The 12,030-nt window shown below is 40.4% G+C and overlaps 1 protein-coding gene across 6 annotated transcripts in view; it reads left to right on the top strand.

The window, feature by feature from the left end:
* FAM13A (family with sequence similarity 13 member A) overlaps positions 1-12,030 on the top strand; it is a 139,060-nt gene that overhangs the window by 7,036 nt on the left and 119,994 nt on the right. For all 6 annotated transcript variants that reach the window (XM_042807847.1, XM_042807846.1, XM_042807845.1 and 3 more), the window contains exon 4: positions 8,510-8,690. In XM_042807847.1, coding sequence (XP_042663781.1) covers positions 8,510-8,690 — 181 coding nt within the window. The remainder of the gene's footprint in view (positions 1-8,509; positions 8,691-12,030) is intronic.

Below are 12,030 nucleotides of genomic sequence, written 5' to 3'. Positions count from 1 at the left end.
AAATCATACTTTAAGTGGCAGTTTTGTTTAAGTTACGCTTTTGCTGTTCTACATCCCTGTCCCCACAAAGGTCATATTGGTGTATTGCACCAGGAGCTACAGATGTACTTTGTGAACAGTGCTGTTTGCGGAAAGCTTAATTAATTCCTGCTTCCCAAAGGATATGCAAAATCCCCCCAGTATGTTCTGTGGAAATGAGATAGATATCCTTACTTAGCAGATTTACCCACCATGCTTTCTTGTTTCAAAAATAAGTTACTGGTGTAACTTATGAACCCAGTTCTGCAAAAGTCAGTCCAACTGTGACATGCCTTTGTAGCTACGTTTGCCTGTATTGCACAACTAGCTCCAGTTGTAGTCCCATTATAATTTTTATTAGGAAAAAAAAAAAAAAGAATCTTATTCAAAAAATGCCAGATTGGCTGTTATGGCAAAGGGAAGACTTTTGACAAATTTGAAGAAAACTGAGGGGTTTTTAATGCCCTAGAAAATACAGCATAAATGAGTTGCTATGAAAGGCACTGATGACTTTCATCAAGTTCAGATTAGTTTAAGTGGTAGATGTGCCTTTGTTTACAGTTAAATGATCAACCAGCTATGCAGGATTGGAGGAGTTATCTGTTCACTTATCAAAGTATGTACAAGGATATTTGTTGCAAAATGGTACCAAGAGAGCACGTGCCTGGGTGTGCTTTTTGTAAACTATAAAGAAAGTAGGTCAAGCTGTTTCTGAGCCAACAGGTTATTAAAAAATAACTTCGAATCTGGAGCCACTTTGCTTCATGTCTACAGTGAAGGCAGTTACAAGCTCTCTTACAACCTCTGTATTCCTTCCTGTTAAAGCTTTGCATGGGAAATGTTTTTTTAGGATTATGTTAGCGTTTCTCAGGAATATTTTCAAGGATTGGTATCAGCATTTTTTTAAGCCATCTGAGATCTTGGGCTGAGAATAGACAATAATTACTTCCTATAAAAATTGTTAGGGAGTGATTCCTCTAGTTAAAAATAGCTGGACTGAAAATTACAAATTTTACCTGTAACTGTAACCCTTTTTAAATCTGGGTGTAGTCTTTGTTACCAAACCAAGGAGTAAATAATCGTCCCTTTTATGAAAAAGGGAGAACCTGACACCTTGGTAGTTGAGGAGGTCTGTGCAGCTGGTTTGGCATGCTGTCTCCAGGCTGTGCAATGTCATGTGAAATGGAGCTCTGCATGCTGCCCCCAAATCCTGCTGCACTGCTGTTTATATAAATATTCAGTGTAATGCCAAGACTATGCAGTTCCAGAAAACATCACGTACCATATCCTAAAGGCTGTTCATTGTGTCCTGACATTCTCTCTCTGCCCTTGGAGAAGGGCAGTGGCAGTGGGAGCTGAGAAGCTCCTGCCTCTGTAAAGGATATTGATCAGAGATGTGTGTAGCAAGTGCAGGCTGGGGACACACTGATAGTGACCTTTGTGTTGGCTGGTGACCTGACAGATATGAAGGCTGCTCCTTGCAGGAAGTCCTGGGGTGAAAAATTCCCATCACAGTCTCTTTTTGTGAGGCATCACTGAAGAGCAGAGCTGTGCCTGCCTGTGCAAAATGGGCCTGTGCTTGCAGAGTGGTGAAAGTTTCTTTCAGAAACCTCAGCTAGAAGAAATCGGCAGCTCCCATACAGCAATCCCTGCTTGAACTTGTTTATTCCTTCTGGATTTTCATTCCTTATCTTTTATATCATGATCATTAAGACATTTGTACATACTAGGAACTGTGTGCACACCTCTTATGCCCCTTTACATGTCACTTGCTTTGAGCAAGACAGGTTGCTATTGTACTTTTCCTTTTTAGCAATCAGAAAGCTTTTCCCTTACGTGAACTTCTTTTTTGTCATTGTTGCATTCCCTCTTCCAGTAGGGGTAGAGTGAAATGTGGACTCCTGTCTTCCTTTGGTACTAAGTCTAATTAATTTGAATGTTATTTGATCACCCTGGCTTCTTGACACCGCTCCATCCTAGAGAATTTGTATTTTTCAGTGGGCAGCAGCTAGATGCAAGTTCTGTGTCACATACCTCCTCCTGCTCACAACCTGACACGGCTGGCAAGGTTTTGTTTCATGCTCATGAATGGCCCTGCTAGGTTTAGGGAGAGTGATGGGAGGTGGTGAAAGGGAAGAAGCAGCTTGCTGCTGGATCAACAGGTCAATTTAGGGAACGCTTAGTAGCCAGCAGCTGTTCGAGTTATGTGAACAAGCAGAACCAAAAAAATCGGTTGTGTTGGAGGGATTTTAGAGGTCAAATTTCAACCTGAACAGTGACTGTGAAAATTAATAAAGGAGTGTGAAAATGAATAGATGAGAGCTGACCCTTTAACCACAGTAACTGCAGCAGTACAGCAATCAGATTCACTAGATGTCTGTGGTTCTCTGGGCTCTTGTGTCATCATTTTAACCTTTTCCTTTGGCTTTTATTGTCATTTTGGTGTTACCAGGACTAGTTTCAAACTAGAAAAATAACTTCTGCTTTCTACATGAAGATGATGTTTGTTATGCAGTAAAAACTCCTGGAACTGGATTTTTTATGCAGATGATGATACCCAGCAAAGAAGTGAAAGTGCTTTGCTCCCAATATGCCGGAATGAAGCATAAATACAGCTCTACAAAGTGCCATAATGATGCAGAGCGAGAGGTCTCAAGTTGGACTGTGATGATAACCTTATGGTGAGGACTTCCACCATTTCTGCTACTGATAGCAACAAGGCGTGATTATTTTTTTTTTCCTCGGGGGCAGGATCATGTCTGAAGCAGATTGCTTCTTGGCAGAGAGACTGGAGTCCCACATCCTGTAGGTTGTGGAGGTGGAAAGAAATGCTTTGATTCCTCCAACAGCAGGGTGGGCGCAGTGGTATTGCAATGTACAACCTGCTGCCTGTGTGCCAGAGATTAACTTCCTAGGGCATGTTGATAGCTACAGACAGATGCAAGCTTTCCTGTCTGCTCTCCAGGCTGGTAGTATGCAAGGCAGCTGAATGGTATGCAGACATGCTAGGGTGACTCTGAGCCTTAGACTCTCTTCCTTGCCTCACAGCAAAGATAATTAACTAGGGCATGGCACTGTGCTGATAGGGTTTCAGTGCTTCCAGGCTGGAGTTGTTTGGGGTCAGACCGTTTGAGACCTGAGCAAAGCAATTACACCTGTCTGCAGGCATCCATACCTCTAGTGATGTTCAGGCAACGTGCCCTGCAGGGAAAGCAAATAGCATGAAGAGGGATGGGTTGGGGAATTAGATCGTGTCTGTAGCATGTCAAAGAAACTCAATATGTTCAGAAATAGGATGAACCATTGGAAAATATGTCCCTCTTGTTGTGATCTGTGGGTGTATACTGAAATTAAATAAGACCGAAAACACCCTTGCAAATGTGTCTGTGCCTCCTACACTGTTGAGACTTCTGTTAATTAACATTTTTAGAGATGCTGCCTGTCCTTTTCAGCTGTCTCCTTGACTTGTCCCTCAGCAGTGAGTCCCTGGTTCAGTTCTGAGGTGCCGTACTACCTTTGCTGGCTTCCTTGGCCCTCTGCCTGTGTCATACTGTGTTGTATGTCCTCTGGCTTCTGAGCCTAGATGTTGCCTGAGGCTGCTGGTTTTGTTCCATTCCTCAGCCCAGAAACCACCAGCTCATCCCCAGTTTCAAGCCCTTCCTGCCTGCTCATCTAGTCAGGCTTTTCTTGCAGACCTCTGTCGGGGTGCCATTTGTGTCACATGGCTTCTGGCAGGCTCCCAGAATAAAAAAGTGAATGCTCTTAACTCTGCCATGAGAGCACCTTCTCCTTTGCCTTCATACTTCTTTTACTCCCTTCTCCTTCTCTCTGCTGAATTGGGCAAAATTTTCAAAAGAACTTCATGTACTGTGCTTGAACATCACGAGTGTGTCGGTATCTGGGCATATCTGAAAATATGGCCTTCAGAAATCTGGCACTCTGCTGTTTCCATTATTGACAAGCTCATTTGTCTCATCTTAGGATGCTGCAGAGACTGAAGCATATGTTTAGCTTCATGCCACCCTCTTTAATCTGACTGAATAAGAAAGACTGCACTTGGTAGGTAGTCTAGACTTCCACAGGACAGCTTGTACTTCACAAAATTAGGCATGTACATAAGCTTAGGGCTTTAGTACACTTAATGCTTGTCTGCGTGGTAGCATAAACATCTCTGGTGCTCTAATGTTTCTCTGATGGTCAGTACCAGCTGAGTAAACCTTAGTGACTGACTTCAAAGCAAATTGAAAAATAGTCTAGCAGGTGGACAAAAGGAGAATAAATGCTCCAAGCAATTGGTTGTCATGACTCAAGACTATTTTTGCTTGCTGATAAGTTGAAAAGATGTTTTACTTGAAGTAGTATGATCATGAATAGCAGAGGTACACTTGTCCTGAAAAATGCACGAAGAGCATGGAATACTGTTCATGTGTGTCACTCTTAAAATTCACCATAAATTGTAATAGTAACTTTTAAAAATAAAGCTGAAATCCATGAAAAAAAATGTCAGCAGCAGGAGGATTAACAAACTAGTTTGATTTTTTGATTGTATTGGGGGAAAGGCTTGAGTTCCTTCCCTTGGTTTTACATTGGAAAAGGAGGAGAAAGGAAATCCCTATTTTCTTTCTCCCATTTCACAAGGACAAGGCATTTCATGTCTGTTGTGGTTTAACCCCAGCTGATAATTAAGCACCACACAGCCACTTGCTCACTTTCCTCCCCACAGTGGGATGGGGAAGAGAACTGGGGAAAAAAAAATGTAAAAACTTGTGAGTTGAGATAAAGACAGTTTAATAGATCAGAAGAGGAAGAGAAAATAATAATAATATACAAAACAAGGGATGCACAATACAGTTGCTCACCACCCGCTGACCGATGCTCAGCCAATCCCTGAGCGGTGGTGCCCCGCAGCTAATTCCCCTTAGTTTATATATATACTGGGCATGATGTCATATGGTCTGGAATACCCCTTTGGCTCATCTAGGTCAGCTGTCCTTGCTCTGTCCCCTCCCAGCTTCTTGAGCACTCCCGGCTTCTGCTGGCAGGGCAGTATGAGAAGCTGGAAAGACCTTGACTTTAGTATAAACACTGCTTAACAACAACTGAAAAATCAGCACATTATCAACATTATTCTCATCCTAAATCCAAAACACAGCATTATACCAGCTACTAGGAAGAAATTTAACTTTATTCCAGCCGAAACCAGGACAATGGCTCAGTAAATGAGGTTTGCTGCCTCATGTTGTTCAGTGTCTCTGTGTCTTTCAGTTAGGGTAATTTCTCAGGATCTTATGATCTGATATCTCTGTCTGTTCTTGAAAGTACAGAAATGAACAAAGGTTTGGCTGTGCCCAGCAATAAGTATCTCTGATGTTGATCCACACCATTTAATAGATCATCGTTAATGAACAGGGACATCCTACCCACCAAATACAACTGATGCTGTGAGGCCAAGAGCTTTGTTTGTTGTCAGAGTGCAAACCTGTGTTCAGAACGTTTTGTGGTGGTTATTAATGTCTTTCTAGTTTGGAAGAGATGGAAAATCCTTCAGTGGCTGGAAAAGTACCTGTCAATCTGAAGCCCCAGTGGGAAGCTCTGAGAGGCGATTAATTCTCAAGGGCATTCCCTAATTAGGTGGTGGGGTGATGGTGGTGGAAGAGGTGTGTTTTTTCTGAGATACGGCTTTGCCTTTCCTTATCATAACTGCAAGCAATTTATAATAGAAAACACTATGTGCTAGTTGTTTTTTTTTTAATCTAAAGAGAAGCATGTTAGGAGGTGAATCTTAGTGTTCTGGCTATGTGGAAATTAGTTGTGTTTTGTTTTTCTTTTAGCTTCATGGAAGGATAATTAGTAATCAAGTCAGAGACTGTCCAGTCCAATTTGATCAGTGCAAATACAAATCCAATTAAATTCCTTGTTATTCCATTTAATACAGTCTTCAGAATCATCGTGAAATTTTGCTGCAGATTTCTTACTGTTACCAAGCTACTGTCACAGCGGTCATGATTGTTTTTACTCTGTATAGTTCTAAAAAAAATTTGAAATAAATAGTTGTGATAAAAAAGCAAACAACATTCTTGCTCATCTGCTTCATGCATATTTGACTTTTCTGAAGGAACTAATATCTTAGCTGTAGAAGAAAATAAAATAATTAATTGGTTGAAATGTTTGGTCATGTAATTTGACTGGCATCTTAAACTTTGGCTTGCTGTCATGAAAGAATTCATATTAAGTCTGTGGTACCAAAACAGATACATAAAAATGAATTCTCCATGCATATAAAACTTAAAAAGGTTTCTCTTACCATGTACTCTATTATGCATGTCATGTAAAGCAGGAAACCTAAGCTTGGAAGCAGATGAAATGGCTCAAGTTCAATTGTATGAAGTGGCAAGTACATACATACAAAACTCATCTGCTTCCCGAACTATATGCAGGATATATCCTGTTTATTCACCACAAAAATGTCTGGTTGTAAAACAAATCATATTGCGACTTAATGGTTGAGTTCTCAGGAGTCACTTTCAGATATTTTTATACAGACTGATAATTTACATAGCTGATCACTTTTCAAAGCACTCTACCCCTGGAAGACTGTGCAATCCAGCCCTGGAATATTTCTGGGAAATGAAAGATAAAAACAAAGATGAAACTTCTGAACCATTTGTATATACCTTACACTGTGTTCCTCCTTGTCTCCTCCTTGTCTCCTCACAAAAATGTTGGGGAAGTGTAAAATGTTCTTTGTTCCTGCAACACAAGGCATGGGGTGTTTTCCTGGCAGTCTTTTCGGTGTGCTGGTAGCAGGGCGTACAGCAGAGGCGGCAACTAGTTGCTGGACTATTTCAGATGCATCCTGTTTTATTATATCTTGACTAAAAACGAGTCTTGAAGACTGAGCAAGGTTTGGTTTTGATTGAATGCTGGCTGAATCTTCCTGCTAAGCATCATAACATCATCTGAATTAAAAAGTACTTTGTTGCCCTGAGCATGGGGAGGAAGTCTGTGTGCCCATGGTATGCCAGCAGCTACTTTGGGACAAGGCAGTCTGGCACAGAGAACACAGAGGGTTAGCATTTAGTGTGAGCTCTGTGGTACAAAGACATCGTTCCAACCACTGGAACTGTTTTTAAACCTTAAAATGCATCTATAAGGAGAAATCAGTTACCCAACAACAGTCTTATAGCATTAACACCATCAACCTGTAAGGTTGATAATAAAAAAAAAAATACTGGAAATGTACAGCTGCCCTCATGTTAATGGACTCTGATTATAATTAGATCGGTGAGGAAAACCTTTAGGGCCTGAGGTCTTCTGTCTGGAAATGCTGTTTCACAGAAACCCAAGAACTTGTGAGAGTTTCAGTGAAATTTTATTTCTGTGGAGAGTAGAAATTAATATTTCCAAGAAATAAGGCATCCTGTTTTGGCATAAAAGGAAGGAAATACTTAATTGTTTTCAAAAATTTCATTTTATTAATATGTAAACCTGAGATTTTAGTGTCTACAGATTCATTTTTGGAAAGTGTTTTTCGGGTGGAGGAAGGTAGCAAAAAATTTTGCAGGTTTTGCATCAATTCCAGAAGCAGAACACAATTAAGTAGAAGCTGTGTGTTAGGCCAAGCCCGTCTGTATAAACACAGCATCTGTGAAGTTCATGCAATTTTTGCTTTAAGAAAAACCCCAAACACCAAAACACCAAAAACTTGCATGAAATAAAATTGACCTTAATCATACTTTGATACTACTCTGTTCAGTATGGGAAACTTTTATCCACACTTAAATTCTAGAATGTTGTACTTTATAACAAGGCTATTCTCTAACATTAGGCCAAATTTCAGCTCATTACAGAGTGTAGCACTGCCTTGAACAGCCTTTTTTTCTGTCAGCAGGACTTCTCACCTAGGACTTAGTACAGAGTTGTCACTCTGAGAAAAGATACAAAATAGCGCTTTTAGTAAAATGTACCCACAGAAAGTATTGTAGTACTGTTATTCCAACAACACCTGCATTTCAGGAGACTGTTTTGCTGTTCTTGCTTTCTTCTTTTTGAAGGTTTTCATGGGAGGTGGAACTAAAACAGAGTATGAGATGGGGTTTGGAAAGCAGAGATAACATTCAGAAAAAGCATGAAAGCAGGAGATGTGGTAGAGCTGGAGTTAAAGCAGATACAGCTGTATACAGGGAGGGAATGAACATACTTCAGTGCAGTTAGCTGTGACCGCTACTGATTCTGCTCAGGAAAACAGTTACAACATAAAGGTGAGCATGAAACAGTGCCAGTGGTAGCACAGTGCCAGTGGTAGCCAAGGTGAGCCTCTGGAGAAAGGTGCAGGTTTCTTGAGGAAAATTGAGGCGTTTGGAAGATTCTGTGTCTCGGAACGGAAATAAAACTAAATTTTAGATCTCACTGCTTGCTCATCCATGTAAGTAAATTGGCAGCAATATAGAAAACCATATACATATGTTTTTTCTTCTCTTGTTTTCCCTAGACACTAGAAACGACATGCAGAAGGAAAGTAACTTGAAAGAACTCCTTAAAGAACTGCCTGATGCTAATTACTGCCTGCTGAAGTATCTGTGCCAGTTCCTGATAAAGGTTGCTGAACATCATGTAGAGAACAGGATGAACCTTTGCAATCTTGCCACTGTATTCGGACCAAACTGCTTTCAGTAAGTTGGGGCTTTTCACTTTTCCCCATATGTTGATGGAGAATGTAATGGAGCAGATGGCCAGAAATGTAGCTCAGAACCCTAATTTGTCAGAGTGGTCAAACGGAGGCAATGATGGGGGCTTTGTGATAAATTTTAGTGCTGAAGCTATTGTTTGAGCTGAATGGCACTTGAATTGCTCTCCCATCTTCTCTTGATGTTTTGCTAAACAGTTACCAGTTTTCAGTTGCTGTGTCAACAGCAGAACGGGAGAATAACAACGAAAGGCCTTCAGACTGAATAAGTACAAGGAGACTTGTGCTTGTACAACCTTCTTCCTTGCCCATCAGTTACTATCAATGCTTCTCTGCAGAAGGTTTATGAAAAAGGATACCTGGGGGAGAAGAGGACTCCTGTGCAGCACCCAAGTGCTGTATCACTTCTACAGATGGATACTGCATATGCTCTACAGATTTGGCTCTGTGATCTGGTGTCTGTCCTCACGATGCTGATAATTCTGGGCTCTCTATCCTTCTAGTATATTCAGAAACTGCTCTGGAAGTTATGGGGTTCCACGGGTCTCTTGAGACTACTTACTGGAGTCCTTAAATTTCTTTCATTGGGCCCAGTTCCTTGGTGCCTGTGGTGAAGGCAACATGTTGTACACACTAGTGGAGCTTGCAGCAGTGGTGAGAACAGTTATTTCCAGGTTCAAGAACACACTTGAGTGAGAGTGTTTCTCTTGAGTCACTGCTGTGATGGAGTGCACCATTATCATCTTCACTCTGGACTTGTCTGCAATACACCCACTGTCTGGCATCCAATATCTAAGACATGGGAGACACACAGGAGTTTAGCTCAGTCATCAGTTTTGAAATATGTGTGATATCAATGAAGAGAGACAAGCCAGTTCCTTGTAGCAAATGTCAAATTTGTGTTGATCTTTATCAAATTTTGCTCTGGAATAATACTGAGTTGCCTAATGAGACAGATTACATAATTGCCTCTTGAGACTATCTCCCTAGTTTCCTCTGTAGCCAGTGGAAAGTAGACTTCTTTAAAGAGAGAAAACAGAAATTAGGTTCCTTGTAATGTATTGAGCCAGTTTCATATACCTAGACTAGATGCTGTCTGCTCTCTTTTTAAAGGAACGTGTCTTTTTCCATTGACTAGGGAGAGAACATGCAGAGATAAGACATTTAAAACAAAACTTGTCCCTGTGACTACACTGCTGCCTCATCTTAAGATGCTGCTCATAGATGATGAAGGTGAATATGTCAGGGTTAAAGCATTTGCTGTGTTAGTACAAAAAGATAAAGCATATTTTGAAAAGAATTGTCTTCCTCTCCAAAAAACAGTAGTATGTGCAGGACCGCATGAATATGAGAGTTAGTGGAAGCAAGTTTATGACAAGGAAAAGCAAAACCATTTTTAAACATTACATTTGTATGGGCAGTTTGGGAAATTCTGTCTAAATTTATTAGTAGAGATAAGAACAAACAAAATAAAATAGAAGAATCTGAGTCCAATGACAAAATCTCTATGACTCAAACTCCCAAGTAGCTATTAGAATAATTTTGAGTTTACTCATTGCATTGTTCGGGAAAATTTAAAAATTAGCTCTGCATATTTTTTGGTGTAGAATGCAGAGTTGCAGTTTGGAATTGCAATTGCCATTCCTAAGATTAAACCAAAGCATATTTATTAAAAGCTGTATAGTTGTTGCCTCAACTGATCTCTGCTCCTAAGATGGCATAGAAAAGATGTAACATTTATTTGTAAGGTGCAGGGCCTGTGTGTAAGAGGGGCGGAATCACATCATTCCATTGCAGAAGACTGAGAGAGGCAGAGTTCACTGGAGGTGAAAACACAAGGGCTCTTGTAGCAGTATATGAATGCAGCCAGCCCTGCAGTTGTGACATGCATTGAAACAAATGCTCATGTAACAAAAGAGGCAGTGAAAGCAAGGATTGACACCTAACAAATAGCTAATGTGATTTTAGAAGATCCAAATATGTCAGAATTAGGGATGTAGATTTTTATTTAAACTAAGTTTCACCATCTGGTAATTCAGCGATGTGTTTCATCAGATCTTGATCTTCTTCAAGGTAGTTCAGGATTATTGTCCAGACACCGAGATTGTGAGCAACAGTTCAAACACCCTTTTCTCCTGTGTTAAATTGCTGGAACTGTGACCATCTGTATCGACAAAGATTCGATAAGATGAGGTAAAAACTTGCAGCACTGAACTTTAGGCTTTGGGCTGAGCCAGCTGGTTGGCCAAGCAGCCAGGGAGAAATCCTCAATGTAATTCAGAGCTCCAGAGTAAGGCTGCCTGAGGCCTGCTTGGCAAGGGCTGTCTTACTGCTGGCTACAGGCAGCCCCTAGAGAGACTAGCTGCAGAAATTAATTATCAGCAGGTGGTTGAAGCGAACACTCCTCTTGCTTTGCACTGTTTGTTAAGAGCAGTGTATGGGGTGTTTCTCTGGGACAAGAAAAGAAGGCTTAGCATCCAGCTTGTCAGCAGTTACACTGCTGAGGCAGGAAGATCTGAGATTTTTCTGTCAGAAATTCACACTCATGTCTAAAAATCAGTGTTGGAGTCTGTGTAGTTAATGCACAGTGTCAGAGAAGATAAAGCCCATCTGCTGATAGTGAAGGATTACTTTCTACAAGGTATTTTTTGTGACATTTTAGCTAATTAAACATATTATCTCCTACTGCATAACTGAAGTTTTTTAACGATTGGATAACTGTCACTGTTCGACCACTTTCTAGACATTTAGACTTCATTTTAATGATCTTCATCTCATTCTATTTTTCTACATCTTGTTCTCTGTAATTTATCTCATCTCCTAAACTTTCAACCCTTATTATTTTTATCTTATCCACTACTTCCTCTGCTTCCTTACTTACTGTTTGACAAACTCAACTGGTGCTTTTCTAATGAAAGGTTATCTTGTGCTTTCTGTATTTCTAATGAATAGAAGAGGGGAGAAAATGGCTATTTGCATTCCTTGTAATGAAGTGTGATGTAAGATTCCTTTACATAGGAAAATGTAAAGGGCAAGGTCAAACAGCTCAAAAAATGAAAATATGATGGTTTGAGATTTAGTGCACTGTTTTCTTCCAACTTGGATTGTTCAGATTTATTGTGATGGAAGGCAAAGGTCAAGTATACAGAGAAATACAGCCCTTGAGGAACAATGAGCATGAAGATACAGGAACATAAATAGTTGTCTTTTATGTCACTGGGCTAAACTGTGTGGAGTATTAACACTTGGAGCGTGAATACTCTTGGAGGAATTTGTTGTCCATTGACCTTAATTTCAGCTCATAGCCTTAGTTATGGCCTGCTGTG

Source organism: Tyto alba, unplaced genomic scaffold (assembly GCF_018691265.1).
Source record: "Tyto alba isolate M040663 unplaced genomic scaffold, T.alba_DEE_v4.0 Super-Scaffold_6, whole genome shotgun sequence".
Taxonomy (NCBI): domain Eukaryota; kingdom Metazoa; phylum Chordata; class Aves; order Strigiformes; family Tytonidae; genus Tyto; species Tyto alba.
This window is presented reverse-complemented; position numbering and strand designations above follow the sequence as displayed.